General features: G+C 40.7%; 1 protein-coding gene across 3 annotated transcripts in view; it reads left to right on the top strand.

Moving 5' to 3' along the window:
- Window positions 1–17,617, top strand: part of SHROOM2 (shroom family member 2) — a 67,542-nt gene extending 49,925 nt beyond the window's left edge. For 2 of the 3 annotated variants that reach the window (XM_019529346.1, XM_019529345.1), the window contains 4 exons: window positions 1,092–1,643; window positions 4,479–4,659; window positions 11,526–11,798; window positions 16,919–17,617. In XM_019529346.1, the coding sequence (XP_019384891.1) occupies window positions 1,092–1,643; window positions 4,479–4,659; window positions 11,526–11,798; window positions 16,919–17,185 (1,273 nt within the window). In that variant the 3' untranslated portion in view covers window positions 17,186–17,617. Of the gene's footprint in view, window positions 1–1,091; window positions 1,644–4,478; window positions 4,660–11,523; window positions 11,799–16,918 lie in introns of those variants that run through there. The other variant, XM_019529347.1, reaches the window with a different exon arrangement.
- Window positions 17,618–20,093: the final 2,476 nt, after the last annotated feature.

The following is a 20,093-nucleotide window of genomic DNA, read 5'->3' as shown; positions in this document are numbered from 1 at the left end:
TGGTCACAGGGCACCACGATGAGTGACTGCCATCAATTACCCAGCCAGCGGATCGTGGTGGAGCCAAGGCCACAACTGGGCAGTTTGGCCAAGAGGTGATCATGGGATACCAGATCAGAAGCTTGGTAGAGAGGTGAGAGAATGTGCATAATACAAAGTCTTTGCATCCATAAGAACAAAATATACTTACTAATATATACACTGTATTGCAGCGGGAATAGTAGTCCAATATATATTTTTTCTTGTTCATCATGAAAATACATAAAATTCTTTGTAGCAAAACAGCTGTAGCCTCTCTCTTAGCCACTAATCTGAAAGAAAGAAAGAAAGCCATCAGAAACAAGATACTTCAGCTAGTAGGCTGTGGTCCTTTGGCTTCAGTATACCTTCCAAACCCACAACGTTACAACAATAATTTTAAATGTTCTCTAAACTTGAAACCACCCTGTCTTTAATCTTAGGCTGTGCATACTGCACAAATGTGCTTGTCGTAGTTTTCAACATGTTCTAATTTAGAATCTAAATTCTCTTTTTACAGAAAAGCCATTTTCTTGATTTGAATATCTTGTTTTAAGCATAGGTTGGTCATTGGTCTGTCAAAGGTTCCCTGCTATAAGCTGCCTCTTACAAAGCAGTGTAGAATTATGTACAAAATTCTTTAAGTAGTTGAGTTTCCCCGTCCTTTATTCTTTCCCTATTATAAATGTTTCTTGCAGTGAAGTTAAATCAGTTCTATTTATGAAACTTCTGTATTTTATATCATTAAAAGAAATCTTTTGTAAGCTTTGTAGGCTTCAGCTTAGTTCTAATGGTACTCTGTCTCAGCTTACAGAAAAGTTTTGTGTAGAGTGATGCTGATAAGCAAGTAAAATATGCACTTATTTTAGATAAGTAAAATAATATATTAATTTTAAATTGCATGAAAAAAGCAAATCCATAAACTTGGGTTTCAGAACTTTTTCCATTGTACAGCTCATTTATTAATAAATAGTTCTTTTGGTATGCAGACTTCTTCCCAATTTGTGGTTAAGAATCAGGAGGAAAAGCTCTTGCTTGCATTTGAAACAATTAATGTTCTCCTCTTGTTGCAGAATCGAGAGAGTAATAGATAACAACACCACTGTAAAAATGGTTCCCATCAAGATAGTTCATTCTGAGAGCAGTGCAGAGAAGGAGAGTCGACAGAACCTCACAACTACCATGGAGCCTCCTGCCTTGCCTAGTGGTTTGGAGAAGGACCAAATTAAAACACTTAGCACTTCTGAGCAGTCATACTCACGCTTCTGTGCTTACACAAGGCAAAGTGTTGAACCGGAGCATGAGAGCAGAACCAAACTGCCTGATACCCAACCAGCTGAAGCATTTGGAAACAACGTGAAGGGCAGTGATGCTGCTGTTCCTGCAGTCAGTTATGTGAAAGCTAAAGAGAAGACCTTGGAAGACTGGAAATCGGAGGAACTAGCCAGAGAAATTGTGGGCAAAGATAAATCTTTAGCAGATATTTTAGATCCCAATGTGAAAATAAAAACTACGATGGATTTAATGGTAGGGATCTTCCCTAAGGATGAACATCTCTTAGAGGAAGCTCAGCAGCGCAGGAAGCTCCTTCCAAAAGTTCCATCCCCAAAACTTGCAGAGGAGAAGTGAGTAGAGTTTTTTCCATAATCCAGCAACCTTTTCCTTGTTGCTGCCCAACTGTTCCCTAAACCAGTGGTTCTCAATCTTTTCTCAAGGCAGCCCTCCAGAACTTTTCTGAATTTAGTGGCACTCTGTTTCAAAAGCTAATGTATGTGGTACAGTGCATTTAAAAAAAAGAGAGAAAGGAAAGGAAAAAAAAGACTGGAAATACGTTTTTAAACAAACTGGAAAAACATGCATGAATAGCCATAACATTGCAATAATGAAACGTAAGAGAGACTTGAGCTGGGCTGTCACCCCCTCTTCCTGCAGCCACTTCCATCTCTGGCCTCACAGGCCCCGATGGAATCAGGTGGTGCTGACAACTCCCTTTTGTACACACTCACTCACATGGGCAGTAGAGCTCCCTTGTAGCATGGGCTTGTGTGTGCATATACACAGACACACAGTGCCCTGCCCAGTTTGCTTAGAAGTTTACTAGTTACCATATTTACTCAAATATAGGATGAGGTTCCCCGCCCTCCATCAACTTTGTGGGGGGAGCCCCTTGTCTTGTATTTGCATACAAGGAAAGTTCACTAAATACATTCTGTGATTAAATTACTGCAACATGCGCTCAGTAATGGAAAACAATGATAAAGCTGATTAAATGCAGCCAACATTGAGTATGACTATAAAACACATGCTCCATATGGTGCAAGCATACTCTTGGGAACCTACCACAAAGATTGGTTAGTGTAACCACTGTAAGTGAGATCTATATTAGTGCCCATTGTGCTTAGTCCCACTCAGCACTGACTCCCTTTCATGTCATCGTAAGCCCCCACATTGAATACATTTCAATTTTCTCTTCACTCCCATAGCTCAGCTGTGCCTTTCTTTCCCATTTGCAATGATTTCTGTTTCTTCGCCAGCCTTAGATGTCTGGCAAACATCACCAAGCAGAGCCCCAAACAGTTCAGCCAGAATCCCTCTGTCACCCCCTCAGACTGTCATGGGATAGAGATGGATTGGGTTGCCCTGTGCCTCACTGTATATAAATTTTTGCAGGATCCTAGGACTCATTATAAAAGCACCCAGTTTTGATCATGAGTGGGTGGCCAATTAACACATGGAACCTTTGTGGGGGGTATCTGGAGTACATACACATACTGAGCTCTGGGGTCACCATGGCTTGAAACGCTGTTGTTTCTGTTGGGACCCAGACCAATGAATTGTATGGTAAATCATGAGCCTTTTGGCTTTGGACTAATATCATGCATAGTTTGTACTGTTCCCTGTTATCTGGCTTTCTACTATCTGGAACACTACTAACCAGAATTTCCAGCTGAGTGGCCAGACGCAGTGAGGGGGAAAAGCTTGCATGCTGCCCCCACTCTGTACGCAGCTGCTGTTACCCCTTCCCGGCCCCCCCCCCCTGCGTGCAGCCACCACCACCACCTCTTCCCACTTGCTCCATGTCTGTCTGGAGACCCATACTCCTTAGCTAACTGGCATTTTTAGATACCCAGCACCCACATTCCCTACTCAGGTTAGCTAACGGGTATTTTACTATATGTATGAGGTTTGATCAAAAAGTTCTAAGACTTGATGTTCGGGGTGTTGTTCATCAGGAATTTGTACCGATTGGTCAATCAATCAGTCAGGCCTTCTATAAAGAGGCTTTGATTTGATTGAGGGATAAAGTTAGAAGAAACCACTGCGAGCTGTGTGAAAATGGTTGATGGTTTCTGCACCATGACAACATTTCTTCACACACTGCTGTCTCCATTCAAGAATTTTTGGCTGTAAAAAAACATTCCTGTGATACCACACCCTCCATATTCACCTGACCTTGCCCCATGTGACTTTTTTTATGTTCCCGAAAATCAAAATGAAGTTAGAAGGAAGGAGATTTGATGACATCCCAACCATCTCTAAGAATGTGAAAGCAGAACTCAAGAAACTCACAGCTGAAAACTTCCGGCATTGCTTCCGAAAGTGGCAGGAACGTTGGGATAAGTGCATATCATCTGGGCGAGATTACTTTGAAGGGGACAGCTCATAAAAATGTTGTTTGTACACTGTTCTTTAAAATAAAGGCTGAGTCTTAGAACTTTTTGATCACCCCTCTTACAAGTTGGTACAAAAGTGCTACTTAAAATGTTTATGGAGTACCTGTGCTAAAACTTGCATCAGTTTCAAGAAGTGAAATGTATTAGTTCTGGATGAGTTTAAGTCTATGCTTAACTATAGTAATTTCCCTGTATGCAGGTTACTACAGGTATGTTTATTCTTAGGCCATTGTTTTCAAATTCACTTCTCACTTCCATATACTAAGGGAGAGAAGTGTCTGACGGTAAGGAAGGGTAGAAGGGGCTGCAGAGGAAAGAAGTTGGGGTGGCAGAAGGCAAGGAGGCTACCTGATGCCCCCCCCCCCCCAATTTATTGTTCCTGGTGTAACAGTGGGAGGGGGGGGACAAATTCAAAGCAAACCTCCAATAATTAGATTCTATACCTAGAAAATAATAACAAATGTATAATTTTCCATATATAGAATCTAATTATTGTGAGGGTCATCTTCTATTAGAGTATATATGGTATTTTACTCTAAACATGTTCATGTAATGCATCTTGAAAATCTAGTGCTTTAATACTTGCCTTTGTTGATAACTTTTTTGACTTCAGTGTAGCAATGCCACTTTCTTCATACATTTGACCCTGCATTGTTTCCCGAGTTATCTTTTTTTTTCCATTAACCTCCCCATTTACTTGACAAAATGATAAGTTTCAAAGAATGCTTTTTCTTTTTCAGTGATCACATTGTCAGGCAGTTATTTGAAGTTTTGATTTTTTACCAGGAAAGAGGAGCAGAACGTGCCTTCTGCCATCTCCCTGACAACCAGTTCCACTTACTACAGTACATCTGCACCCAAGGCAGAGTTGCTGATTAAAATGAAGGATATGCAGGAGCAACAGCAACAGCAGCAGAGTGAGGAGGATTCTGAAGATGAGCTGGATCATGACTTGTCAGAAAAAAAGGTAACAAAATATTTTGCAGTTGAATTTTATATAATAGGATTTACAAACCTACAGTTTTGTAGCTAAATCCGTAGTTTAGACGAGTGGTTCTCAACCTTTTTTGTACCAGGACCCAGTTATAAACATTGATGGCCAGTGCCCTGACTTCTGACCTGCTGACCTCCCCCACTCGCCCAGGTCCCAACCACCCCAACGTCACTATGCAACCATCAAGGGAAAAGCCACAGTTTCCCACATTTTTCTCCTTTAAAGGAGAATCCATTTTTAAAGTTTGTTTGTGAACCTTTCTTGCAACCCACTTTTGGGTTGCAACCCACGGGTTGAGAAACACTGGTTTAGACCTCTCCTTTAGGATGCTTGCTTTAAGCCATGGGGAGCTTCTGATTGTTTGGGGTTGTTGAAAATATCAGGCCACTTTTTAGTTGTCCCCTAGTGACTTAGGAACCTAAAGTAAGATGCTCTTTTTTTTAATAGAAGTATGTGCATGCGTGTACCTGTGTGTCTGTGCATGTGCACCCCAAAATCCTTTGAAAATTATGGCTTCGAGAGCTGCTCCATACTTCTGAAAAATTAAACCATTGTTCAGCTTTCAGTGGTCATTAAATAAACAGACTTGTAGCATTGGTTTGAACCTAGATACAGAGTTCAGTAGGTACTGTGTTAAGCTCAGTGACTACCACTAACCACAGTCCTCTGCAGCACTTCCTTATGGTGTTCTGACACCGTATTTCGGTCCAGGAATCCTGTCTGGTGTGGTAATTCTGTGGTTTATGAAAGTATCAGTGGAACTATGTTGATATCATCAAGTTCATTTTGTTTGAGATTTGGCACAAACAGATTTTAACCTTCCTTCCTATTACTGAGAAATTGGGCAAGAAAGCTGCGCCTTTAGCTTTCTTTTTCTCCAGGGTGATCTAATTTAACTCTATTTACTAAGGTATCAATACAAGGGACAGTATAGCCTTTCAATTAGCATAACCATCAACTTCCAGTGTGCACTTAGTGATCAAAACTGGTAGAAATGTCTTTAACTGGCATAAAAAGAGGATCCTTTTTTAAGAAAGAGAGATTTCTTGAGGCTGACAAGCAATTTATTTTTCTCATAACTGTCTAATTATTAGACACTGCAGTTTGAAGTATTTTTTACTAGAGTAGAGAGAGGCTGTAATTATTCTTGCAACACTTTACGTGGTCTATGTAATAGTGAAGCAAAATCAGTGTTTTTAGTTTGTTTTTTATTGAATTTTAATTAAAATTCTAGCCATTTTGACTAGAAAAATGCAAAAGTTAGAAAATAAGGCCTTTTGCACTGGCTCAATCAGTCAACCACGATGCACAGTTTTTCAAGCCCAAATGTTCTTTTGGGCTTACATATGCCGTACACACACACGTGTTCACACATACACCCCAGTAAAAACAAATTATGTAAATATAAATATGGCCAGTGACATAAAATTAAAGAAGGAAAGCTTTTAGGTCTTGCAAGCTTGAAAGTTCCCTTTTTTGTTGTTCTCTGAAGAGAAACACTATGTATTTGAGACCTTGTTCTTGATTCCTGGAATAATACCAGTTCTCATACAGGAAATCACCATTTTAATTAAAGCTCAGATTAATGATTCTGGATTTTCCAGGATGTTCTTAAACTTACCATTCTATTTATTGCACTGATGAAGTCAATGCAGCAATGCACTGGTTGTCCTCATTATTTTTCTTAAGCTTCTAAAATGGTGCTGTGCACTTCGAACGGGTGTGAGAATGTTATACAGAGAAATTGGAGCAAGTGCATTTTACATGATTTTAGACAATCATAATGGAGAAAATGCTGGGATGATGTAAATACATTATATACTGAGCTGAAGTAGGATTACCACAAATGAATGGATTTGAACAGATGCAGCAGGACATGACAGGGGACTTTGATGTATTACTATATTTGAAAAGCCTATTCATGATGCACAAAATGTTTTGTGGGCAACTGCTAGCAACTTCTGAAGAATCTAACCTTTCATTTTAGAAAAAATAAGCACCCATGTGTGATCCTGGTTCCTTTCTCCTCAAGTCCTTAAGGAATAATTAATACTAAAAATAGATGGATTCTCCTCTTGCTCACTGCTTTTTGTAAGTTAGTTGTAAGGTTAATTGATGTATTATTACAAAAATAGGTGCATTAATGTTTTTAGGGATGTAAGGGTGAACTAAGATTGTACTTGGGTACCCAGTAAGTAGAACAGAAGCTGGCCCTAAGTTTCTAGCCTTTTCAGACATGAATCTGATATGAAATCCCCTCCCCTGACCCTATTTTCTGCCCTTTTTCTTCCTGGTTCCCTACCGTTTCCTTTTTATTTATAGTCTCTTTTTTACATTACTATTACCACTTGTAGTGTTTTCCTTTTGGCCTTTTTTGCCCCATGTTTTTTCTTTGCGCTCCCTTCCCTGCTTTACCTTTTGCTTTTCTAATTTCTGCCATTTTCACTGACATCCTGTCACATTTTTAGCTTCTCTCACTCCAAATTTCCTGATCTCCAACTATTCCCTTTTTCACAGACAGCCTCTTTTCCACCTTGTATTTTATCACAGTTGTCTCCCTCTGACCCTTTTTTTTCTTTCCCCCTGCTCTCTTCTCCCTCCCCTCCCCTGCTTTACCTTTTGTCTTGCTTATCTCTACCCATTTACGTTTTCACTGACATCCTACTACACTTTTAGCTTCTCTCATTCCTTGGAGTCTCAGACCAGCATATACTCCATATGCCTGATGAAGGGTGGCTGCACCCAAAAGCTTGCTAAGAACTTTTTTCCAACTATTCAGCTGGTCTAATAAAATATACCACATCTAACCAAAGAACCTTGCCTGCCTATGTCCTTAGACCATCACGGTTACAACCAAAAACTCAGCAATATTGACCTCAAACATTTTAGCAGAACACAGTTGGCAAGCTTCCTGGCTTTGTGCATTTTTGGTGGAAAACAAGATTTTTGCCTTCATATTGTCACTCTAGAACATTTGGCAAGCTACAAACATTTATTTTTGGCAGGGGAAACCGTAGCACAGCTGCAGAACTGCAAAGCTATGATAAAGGCACAGAATACAGCCATGTGTCAGATGCTAAAACAGTAAGGTCATTAAATTTGCATGTCATCCTAAGAAATGAGTGCAGCAGGCTGACCCAGTTAATCCAAATCAAACCCTCTTTGTATTTAGATAAAAAAAGAAATCTGTCAGATTAATCAGAAAGTAGAGCATGCATCTATAAAACTGCTTACTAACTTAATCTTTTGGACACCCAAACAGATAACGTGAATCCTTATTGACCTGCCTTGAGTTTATCAAATAAAAAAAAAAGCGAACCAGCCCAGATAATCGGAATATTTCAATTCATACCTTCAAAAAAACTCGGTAATATTTTCAACATACAATTGGCCCTGGCAGGGTGGCTGAGTTGTATGAATTTCCTGAACTAAGCTGTTGACATCAGTACATGCCTGTATGCTGTGCCTATACTGCCTGGCATTGCCCACCTCCCCACCCCCAAGCAAAATAAGGGGCTTTTATGCCTATGTTGACAAATAACTTTGTCTTGGATTCAAGTAAATCCAGTCATATTTATGAAACACTTGTCAACAAAGCACCAGACACACACATGTAGAGCCAAACACATTAAAGGTGCTTCTGCCTCACTTCTCTGGTCTGTCCTGGTAGAGAAGCTCCCCGGTACATGTTGCCCACTTCCCCCACTTACACCAGACCCAGAAATGTGGTGCTAAAGCTGCCCCCTGGTTTTCCTAAGTGGATGCTCTCAATAGCCTGGAGACTGAGGTCTCGAGAGCAGCTGCAGAGGGCCAACCTGCAGTATGATTGTACTGTGTTTTGTTGGTTGGGTGCATGCAAGCAGCAGCAGTTGAGCAGGGTGTCCTTGGGAGAGTTCCTGCTGGGAGATGTTAAAAATGTGTGATGTAAACATGTTTTAGGGTAAAACAGCAGACCTGGTTTCAGGTCCTAGTGACTCACTGAATGACCTGAAGCAGTGGTCCTCAGCCTTCACTGGCCCTTAGGCAACAGTACTGAGCTGCAGGCAGTGTCCTACTCTATTCATTCTGTCCACCAAAGTTTTAACTTTTTCAAAACTTTAGTTTAACTTATTAGTTTCCTGTGGCTGCAAAGAATAACAGAGGAATGTTGCCTATGAACTGTTGGTTGGGGAACACAGACATCCGAGAATATAGACATTTTTAACAGTTGTTTTAATATCAGAGGATGCTAAAAGAACCTTTTAGAACACAACTCTTCGTTGGCATGATTCTGTAGCAATACACAAGTGTAGCAAAACTGTTCCAACTTTAACCCTGTTTCGTTCTGGGTTAGAGCGGTCTGTCTGCATGTGCACTTGATGTGTGTTCCTGAGAAGTTCCCCTTTTTAAAGCAACTAAAATGCATTTGTGTCCATGTCTTTAGTTTTCCTTTCTATTTACAGTAATAGGAATAATACTTAGATGTTTTAGCGTTAATCAGTTTTTGGAGCTGACCAGAGATCCTCTGATAATGCTTCAATAGCACCTTCTTTTGATCATTAGTATTATTAAGGAAAAGAAGGGGGGAAGAATTAAATAGAATAAACAAAATACAGTAGTATAGTAAGCTCTGTGTTAGTATTATCCTTCTGTGTAAAACGCAGAAATTTATTCCCAGATTTTGTTTCTCCACCCTAAGAATCATTACACTTCAGAATATTCTGAGGATGGACTCTTGGGCTCAGTATTGTGCCAGTGATGTTGTCTAGCTAAACCTTTTATTGTCTTATGGAAAACAACAGGCTTTGAAAGCTGCTTAACAGAGAAGAAATAATGGTCACTAAAACTTCTGCTACAATAGTGGTTTGTCGCCATGTGCTGATTATGGGTAGCACAGATGAAAGTTCATCAGCATTCCAAACATACTTCTTATATCAGTAATGTCTAACAAGGCCCAAAAATAAGATACAACATGCAACATGAATGCATAAAATGTGTGTGGTTATGTGCAGAGTCATTCCTTAAGTATACAGAATTTCAGTACGCTATTTTTGGTATAAGTTTCAACAGCAGTGTTGCCCTGTGGGGTCAGGCCAACTCTCAGGGTCTCAATATGGCACTAGACAGGAGGGTGTGACACAAGTGCACATATACAAACACACACAAATCAATTAGGTGCATACACACACACACACTCAGGCACATACACATCCAAACCAGCCTAGGCACATGCATACCTATCGCCAATTCAAGCACATACACTATACACCCCAAAAGTTAGACAAATCAAGTGTCCATACCCGTACACTCAGTACACATACACAGATCACTAATTCGTATATCATGCACACAGTGACACACACACACACACTCACCAGTTTACATGCATACAACCTACCTACACATACACACAGGTAAGTTCCTAACTTGGATGGTACAGTGTGTATGTGTGTGCTTGGGGTACCTGGAATACTTGGGGGAAGGTTAAGGTGAGAGAGAGAGAGAGAGTTAGAGTGTAAGGAGTGAAAGTTGCCAGAACCAGGATTAGAACCAGTGGACTACAGAGAATCTGGCTGAGGAACTGAGGCTTGGGGTTACTTAAGGTAGACTGGGGCTGGAAGCTAAGGCAGACAGCTGAGATATTGGGCGCGGGGTGGCAGATAAGTGGTGGCAAGGAGGAAACAGCCAGGAAAGAGAGAGAAGCAGAAACCTGGGAGCTTGGGGCTGGAAACTGAGGCTGGCAGCTTAGAGATTTGGGGCGGGGGGGGGACAAATAAGTGGTGGCAAGGAGGAAACAATCAGGAAACAGACAAAAACCCAACTCAGGGTTTCAAAATAACAAGTTTATTAAACAGACAACACACTACACAGCCCCATGAAATTATTGGTTCACACAAGCACTCACAATGGCAGCAGGAGAAAGAGACTCAGTGGAAGGGCTGGAGTCCAGGTGGAGAAGAGAAGCAGAGTCCAAGTCCTTGGTTGAAGAGGGAGTGGGGGGTGCTGGCTACCTATCCAGGCTGGAAAGTGTTTTTTGTCCAGCAGGTGTTGTCCGGAGGGCGGTCACTGACAGGGCATCTGGGTGGATAAGTGGTGTGGCATGGTGCTGGTCCAGATGGAGAAGGTGTCCCAAGGAGTCAGTCTTCAGTACCCCTTTTATGGGGCAGACTACCTCTGCTCTCCTATGGGGAGGGCCTGTCCAGGCAAGGTCAGTCCTGCACCAGAGGGATCCAGGTGTTCTTACTGAGCATGTGCAGCCTGGCACAATGGTGGGTTGCCTCATCTTTTGTTGCTTGAATGCTGAGGGTGGTTCCAAGGGCTGGGTTGTTGGTCCAGGTATTGGTGTTGATGGTTCAGTCATTTGGAGGGAGCTATTTTTAGACCTCCTGCCATTGTCTCTCAAGCACCCTCATTCATCCCCACTCATTCAGGAACCAAGTTACGTAGGAGGGGTAGGTGTGAGTCATGTGTTACACAACCGGGCCTGGGGACAGGATGGAGACTTGACAAACAAAATGGAAACTTGACATGACTTATGCTAACTTACATATGTAGGCCTAAATCATATCATACCAGTAAAACAGTAAAAATCAATATAAACATAATAATTATACAATATAAAGAAGAAGAAAAAACAAAACAAATACAACTTGCTACCAAAATACAATGCTGAAGCTTATCCTATGTCTTAGCTCACTTATACTTACCTATAGGGAATAGAGAGGGAGAGACAAAGTCAGAAATGGTTGGGGAAGGGGAGGGAATGTATTTTAAAAAGAAAAACTGGGGGTTTTGCTACAGTAGAAGTGGAAGATGCCACGTGCCACTAATAAATCCTTGCCTCATTTTGTTCTCAACAGCAAGAGCTCATTGACAGCATCAGTAGGAAGCTACAGGTGCTGAGAGAAGCTAGAGAGACGCTTCTGGAAGACATCCAAGCCAACAATATGCTAGGGGAAGAGGTAGAAGCCATTGTGAAAGAAGTCTGCAAGCCAAATGAATTTGACAAGTTCAGGATGTTTATTGGGGACCTGGACAAAGTGGTCAACCTACTACTCTCCCTGTCAGGTCGTCTGGCCCGGGTAGAAAATGCCCTGAATAACCTGGATGAAAACACCTCCCCTGAAGAACGGGTAAGGCAGGGTGCAAAATATCAATAGTTTAATCATTGTATTTCAAGAGCTTCTGCAATAGGCTTTTTAAAATTTGATAGTTAAGTAGCAAAAAATGGGAGCTGTAGTGAGAGGATGGGGGGATTTCTTTATTGATGATTAAGCTTAAAGCCACTTCTGTTACATCTCACTAGTACTCTTACCCTTGCCCTAGCTTTAGAATCACTGGGCATTTACACACATGCCAGGAGGCTGCTCCAACACACTGTAAATCCAGCACATCGGAGCAGACTTGATTAATCGAGTCTGCTGGAGCGCGGAAATTAAGATGCTCTATCAGCCTCCAGCGTCACATGTATCAGTGTCCCCATGCTGAAAAATGGCAGTGGAGCGCTTTGAACTAAAGCTCATTGAATGCTGATACACTTGACAATCAGGCACTTATAATTAGCATGGCTTGCTAATTAAAGCGCCTTCCCCTCCCTCCCCGCAACCTCCTGGAACACATCTATAAACACCCATTCATTTCAAATGACTTAGCTTTAAAGCATGTATGCCACTTAGTGTTCAGGAGGGCAAGTTATTTAAAAGTATCGGCATCTCTTTTTCTCAATAATAGTAAATGGCAAGTGCTTTTGTGACTGAAAGGGAGCGATTTTATTATCAGTAGCTTCCTGTTTCCATGGGGAAAAAGCAAGTTAACAGTTACTTTCTGGTGCAATGATTTTGATGGTTTAAAAATGAGCAAGTTGTATTAGAGTTCTGGTGTCACACACTGCTCCAGGCAGATTACCTGTAACTATGAATAATTTGTGTTGTGGTAACCCTAGAACTCCTATGAGTGTTAGTGCCCATTACATTAGCCACTGTAAAGACAAGTAACAAAGAAGGTAGTTCCTTTCCTGAAAAGCTTACAAGCTAAACTTTGCACAGAATGATGGACTTTTAAATGTCATTATGCAGCTGAGGGAAACTTAGTTTGTCATGTTGATACCTAATCCTCTTGATTTTGATTCACCCTTCTAGGGCAAGACATGACATTTTTAGACCTTGTTAATGTGCTTCTTGGCTGTTTTCTCCCCACTACCACCAACAGACAAATGGACTATAACTCTATTACCTGCACTTCATATCTCCCCTTTCCTCCTATATCCCATCAAAGGAAACTGGCATCAGTAATGTTTTCTTTTTGCCCCAACCTCACAAGTACCTGCTCTTACAGTGGTCACTTTGAAGTGGGTCCTTAGCTGAAACTTCTTTTCTTTTTACACTGCTCTTCTGGTTTTGCTTCTGAATGCTCACTTTTGGGCTTAAGTCATTCTGAATTTAATTCCGTTTTACTGGATTATTTTTTGTAGGGAAATTCTTTTTAGCGTGTGATTTCTTTTACATGAACAGGAGTTCTTCACATTAATGCACAGCTCTTCATTGTGAATGTGGCTATTGTGGAGCAGCACGTAAAGTTCACAAGCTCAGAATCTTCCAAGTTTCTTAAGGCTGCATGTGTACCCTGTTCCCTCACAGTGGTAAAAGTGGCTGAGCAGTCCCGGTTTATTCTCAATTCACTCTTACCACTCCTGGCAATAAAATGATACCTGGACTGTGACAGACAACATGTTGAAGTCTATTAGGTCTGGCAGAATCTAAACCTTAGGGTTTACCCTACAGTTTCTGTAAAGGCCTCTAAATGATAAGTACATCAGATGTCCCTTTTTTGCTTTAGGGAAGATCACATTCACATAAATGTTCCAATCTTCCTCCTCCCATATTTGGAAATAAAGCTTAAATGACACCTTTATGGGCTGCCAATGAAGATAACTTCCAGCACTAAAGACGTCGCCTCATCCAAACTACAACCGATTAAGACTATCCTCAGAAAAGGCCCCAGCAATCAGGTATACTTGGCAGCAGCAAGGAGAAGAAATGTCAGAGAATGCCCATAAGGCACCACAAGCTTCATCTTTAGCACTGAGGACATCAAAAACAACATCATCAGCATCAATCTTGTAAAGAAGAAACCCCTTGGAATCTGCTTTGGATATCAAATAACACACCCATACCAAATAGAAACAAGATTTTGGAGCAGCTGTTGTACCAATTGCATAAAGAGGATTTGAAGTCTGTTTTCCAACCCTCCTTCAGTTTCTAAGGGTTAGTAACATGGTACTGATGGTAGGAAAAAACACCAAGCAACAACAGTAGCATCTTCATCACTGATGGGTGATTCCTTACTAATGCAGAGATATGTGTTTTGATCCTGCCTCCACCTTATTCTCAGAACCACTGTCATCACCAGAACTATCCTGACAGTAGTTTTTCCTTTCCTCCCAGATCACGCCCCCAGTCACAGCTCTAATAGGAAGTTCTCTCCTGGGAAATGGGAACACTCCTGTGAATGGTATCCAGAAAGTACCCAGTGCTGAACCCACTACCACAGGACACCCACTATCTGGCCAAGACTCAGTAGTCTGCTAAGCATACTGAGTCTGCCAGGTCTTGCTCTTTTCTTGGATGGCAGATGCCCTGGGTCACAAAACAGGAGTCCAAGGGAACATGAAGAATTGATTGATACCCCTAGCTTCACAATGCCCACCAAAATTGCCCACCAATGAACCCTGCCAAAGGTCTTTGCCTCACCCTGGCTTTGCTTTCCCCAACCACGCAGTAAATGGGCACTGCTATGTATCCCTGTCCAAGAGCTTCAGGCATTTCTGTATGCATCCCATCCTGAATGCTGAACATATTCTTCCACATATCCTTTCACCCAACTCATAGGAAGCACCTTAGATTTGTAATGCAGCCAAATATTTATCAGACATATACTGTATGTATATCCCTTTCAAGTGGTGCACAGCACAAAGGGAAGCAATCTTGACTGACTGCCTCCTCACAGTAGCAACACCTATCTACCTCTGCCTAGATGGCTGAGCTGATCAGGATCGGACCAGCTCACCAAAAAACTCCAACAACCTTATCTCCTCTTGGCCAGACAGGCTGCCTGGCATGCCAAGGGAAAGAAAGTTGAGCTCAGGAGATCCAGGATACCATGACACCAAGAGCATGTTTACCTAAAGAAATTCTTTTCATGTCGCTTACTGATAAAGAAGGCAGTATGGACTGGCCTCACATTATCAGTCTACTGCCAGATTTCACCTGCAGCCTGTACAACTTTGGTTCAGGTCATTCTACCTTCAGTCCCTGCAAACTGTCAGATAAGCAAAACTGTTTTGATTTCCTGTCATGTCCTCACGGCGCTGACCTAGTGATCTCACTTCAGCAACACCCAGAAACAGCTGATACTGTTGTCATCCAAAAGTATTTGGTGTACAAACTTATTCACAACAGGGTAGAATGGCCAACATTGCTCCCCAGTGGAGACAAGGCTTCATATATGTCTTTGAAATCAAAACCATCAGGTTGGTTTATTTAGCATTCCTCCCTGTCTTTCAGCATCCTTTAGACCAGCCCATTGCAGGTGACAGCAGCAATGTTGCTGTGTAAGCAGTTGGAGAGGTCTTGCTTCCCCTTCTGTAAAAAGGTGATGAAGATGAGTTGGAACTGGTGCTGTCTATACATTGTAAGGCCCAGTAGCCTTGCACCTGGCAGAAACAGGCAACAATTTGATAGATTTCTTGAGTGGTCGGTCTGTCACCAACTGAGCAGCTTCTGCTTGCGGAGGTTCACTGCCAAGTTAGTATTCCAAACAATGCAAGCATGAAACCAACAAATAAGCTTACCCATGTTCTTCCCTAATCTGCAGTCAGGCACAAGTAGTAACCGCATACTCTGAATTTATTCCAAGCTCTATAGAACATCATCAAAAGGACTAAATCTTTCAGACTCTTCCCTGTGTCTGTTTCTGGTAAGCAGCCGAACTGAAAAAGGTTCATGCCCTCTTCAGCCTTCATGCCCCCACAGAGGAGCATAAAGAAGCACTGGGCACTTGCCAACTTTGACCAACAGAGCTGCTGAAAAGATTTTGAGCTCAGAAGCATCAGGCATTTGCAGCAGGATCTGTAGCGGCTGCCACAGCTCACGCAGCCATGGTTATTGCACTAGGTTGTGAATCCTGCATAGCCTTATTATAGTCTGTATTGTTTACTAATTGGGGTCTAGACAGATACAGTGCAACTTTCATGAATTACTTCACAGAATTAAAAGTACCATTAATCACTTGAAGGCACACTCATAGGAAATATATATTTATATCACATTGCTCAATTTGAAATGTGATGACTCCTTTTTTATCTATGTGCTTGCATATGAGTTTAACATTCATCATCTGTAAACTTCTTGACATTATCCCCTCTCCTAAATATGTTTGCCTTTTTTTCCCTGTTATTTTATCTCGCTGCATCAAAGCAGCATTGGCCTGGACATAGCATCCTCTGCCTTGAGATAGTGAGCATCCAGCTGAATTGCGTGAGAGCAGGGCACAAGGTTATCAACAGGACAGACATGTGAACTCAACGTGACATCCTTGTTCTTCTGGAAGGGACTGCACTATCCTTTCAACTCTTATACCCGTGCTCTCGCCCACACTCATCCCCCATGATCACATGTCTGCATTTACAATGGGAAAACTGTGCACATCACAATAAAGCTCGAAAACCCTTATGAATGAGTTTATATATTGTGCTAGTATGTAGTACACCAGCAATCAAAGGCTCTCTGTCAGCTCCTCTGAGCTCCCAAGCTGTTTGATTTTCAAAATGTAAAGATCTGAAAATTTGTTGCAGGAATATAAATTAGGTTTAATGCATTAATTCATCACTGTTTCATAAAATCAAGATGGTATGCATATTACTTATGCTGCTGCTTTCCACAGGTACCTTGACTTGTTAAAATTCATTCTAAACCAGTAATAAAGAAGCAGTTATTCCCACTATTAACCCGACTCCAGCTAGTAAAAAAATATTCCTAAATTCTTCACTGACTCAGTGTAAGGCTTAATTCCCTTCTATTAATGATGTCTGTATGGAGATAAAGTTCACCATTACACTCCGTCCCAATCTCAATCCCTTATGTACAGTTCTGCAAAATCTTATACCTAAAAATAATACTGGCTAAAAGGTTAAGAGAAAAATTGTTTGTCTTGGGCTGGTAGACTTGGTATTTTTATTATGTTTCTCTTTCTTAAGCGGACGCTGGTAGAGAAGCAGAAGCTGTTGACACGACAGCATGAAGATGCAAAAGAGCTGAAGGAAAACCTGGACCGAAGGGAGCGCATCGTCTTTGACATTTTGGCCAACTACCTGAGCGAGGAGAGTTTAGCAGATTATGAGCACTTTGTGAAGATGAAGTCAGCTCTCATCATTGAGCAGAGAGAACTTGAAGACAAGATCAAGCTGGGGGAGGAGCAACTCAAGTGTCTGACTGACAGCCTCCAACCTGAAAGGCTCAAATAAGAGGAGGCGGCCTGAACAGGAACTCAAAGGCTGGAGGGTTTGGCAAAGTTTCCAAATATGCAAGTACAAGCCCTGGCTTGTCCAGTAGGAGCCAGACAGAGGAAAAACAGCTCTGACGATAGCAATAACACTCTTCTTTGGATGATGTATTTAATTTTTTAGACCTTTTTAATGCCAGACTCTTCAACTTATTTGTTATTACTCAGCCTATAGAAAGTTCTGCAGAAGGCAGAACAAGTAGATTCTAAGCTTCAAACTCAATATATTGTGAAGTCTTGCAATAGTGCATGCAAACAATAATGGTTATTAGAATAAGGTGCAAATGCTGTCTGTTACCTTCAGATGCTGTACAGACTGTTGGGAAGCTCAAAAGCAAATGAATAGATAAACATCTGGGAACTCTAATGTCAGCAGATTTTTTTCCCCATCATATCAAGAAAGGAAACATCCTTTTTTGGCTAGACACAGAATTAGCTGTAAGCCCTTTTCAATTGTTACCAAATTATTTGACTTCCAAAATGGTAGTATATGGTAGTATATAATGGTGGTATATATTCCAAAATATTGAAAATATTTTGCTAGTTTTGGGTCACTTCATTTGTCACTTAAAAGTAGCTGGAAAATCTGCTTGCTGTTTTGGGTTTTCCACTGTACAGCTATCATTTGTGAAATTAGTAACTAAGTTAATGGATCCTCTGCACTACCTTTTTATTTACCTTCCATTTGCCTCATATTTTACATTTTTATGTAAATGATTAAGTTATATCCAGTTATGACCCATGCAGTGATTCCTTCTTCCCCATTCCTTCCTTCACTAAATGATATATAAAAATCTTAGGCCATGTAAATACTGTGCAGTATTCAGAGTAACTCTGGTTTGTAACTGTGAACGTAGTTATTTTTTTCACTTCACATGAGGACAAATACACTTTAATGATAGGACATGATTCTTTGATACTGGGAGTGTTAGTAACGCTGCCGTCCAGTGGAAACTCTGATAATTTCCAGTAACTGAAGCATCCACAGCTGTTCTGTCTGAACACAGTGATAGGATTAGTTGATTTGCTCTTCTGTGAGCACTATAGGACTGATCTCTGCGTATGTGTTATTATCTATATTAAGATACAGTTTTATGAGCAAAGGGAAATCTTAGCTTCATGTATATACCATTTAAGTTATATAAAGGAAACCTTTTATCTCTGTTTTTAGGCAAACAAATAGATTCCCAAACTAGAAACCATTTTTAAGGCTTATGTGACTACCAGGCAAACTCTTTGAACAGTAAAAGTGACGGGGCATAAAAAGAATGAGACCAGTCAACTTCTTATACCGTCCCTGTATTATCACCATTTACAAGAGGCTCTGACATCTTATCAGAATCCCCATCTTCCAGGGCGCAAAGGGCCAGAGAAGTATTGATCAGTGAATTACTTGCAAGTCAGAGAGTTGGCTCAAGACCTTCCCTTGAAAACCAAGCCCCTTACAGACAGATAAAATACTAAAAGAACTATATAGTATTTCTTTTATAATACACTAATTTCTCTTTTATAATACACTAATTCATATACCCCAGGCCAGGTCTGCAGTTGGTGTAAATCAGCACATATCTGTTGTAGTCAAATGGCCCTACTGACTCACCTGAGCTGAGGATCTGGCTTCTTTTTCTTCACCCAGGTGAAAAAATGTAGATGTTTGACATCCTCCCACCATTAATATTTGCTGCTATGTTAATTCATGCTAGGCAGGTGATTCTTTTTGTCCATGGACCCATTTCTCCGCCATAACAAACCCAAAGCTAAATAATTCCCAAATAAATTATGTTTCTCTTTAGTCAAGAGTAGCATGCATTGTTTTACCTGTGGCTTTTTAAAAAAAATACATATTGTGGTTACTCTGAAGTGCATATGTGAAATGTGAATAATAATATAATTCCAATGTGCGTGTATACAGTACTTTGATATAGATTTTTCTTATGAAAATAGCAATACTGAGAGTCTTATGTATTATCCTTTTCATAATGCAGTATATAGTCACAGTTTCCTCCTCTTTCCTCTTTTTAAATTGTGCTGAAAATCTTTTTCGGTTGGGACCAAAAGATGGTTGCCACCAAATGTTATATATACATCTGTAAATAGCTGTACTGTTGCTTTTAAAAAATCTGGTGCTAATGTTTTGCCTTTGACTTCTTTAGGTGATGGTTGTTTCTACACCTTGCATCCTTCCCAATTTTAGACCTCTTTGTAGAGTGAACAATTACTGTCAGGTTTCTCCAGTTGTTGTTTGGTTTCTGCAGCCCAGAGTAAAAATATGTACAGTTTTCCTGATTGATACTTAACACTTACCTACTGACAAATGGTATTGGTTGACTTTGGGGAAAATAAACTGTATATTTCAAGATACTGTGTTTATCATTCATTTTCTGTAATTTGCCATGTAGGTTTTATCCTGCACTTGCCATTTAACTTCTAAGAAGGAAAGCTGGAACATATATTATGCCAGGTTAATTAACTGTTGGTCAAAAATAGGATTTTTTTTGTTGCAAATTACTTTCAATTTAGATGAATTGATGAATCTGTCCTACATCTTGAACAGCAGCAGTACAGATATGGCTGCTTTCTCTGTTATGTGGATGAAATACTGTATATCAATAAAAAAAGGTAAGAAGAAAGACCTGTCAAAAAGTTGAAGGAAACCATTCTGTCCCTTTTGCTGTTTAATCTTGAAAGTGCATGCTTTTATGTTTCTCCCTTCCCCTGTTCTCCTTTTTTCCATTCCTGCCCCTAAAGAAGGAGACGCATAGAAAGGAAGCATAGAGAACTCAGCATGGACAGTTGAGTTAACTTGTCCTTCTTTATTTTATGTTTAGAATATTATCTCATGTGGAAATGTCAGGTTGACTAACTTTTGT

This window comes from Crocodylus porosus, unplaced genomic scaffold (genome assembly GCF_001723895.1).
Source record: "Crocodylus porosus isolate Cpor-Errol unplaced genomic scaffold, CroPor_comp1, whole genome shotgun sequence".
Classification (NCBI taxonomy): Eukaryota; Metazoa; Chordata; order Crocodylia; family Crocodylidae; genus Crocodylus; species Crocodylus porosus.
Note: the sequence above shows the minus strand (reverse complement) of the source record. Positions and strands in the feature narration are given on the sequence as shown.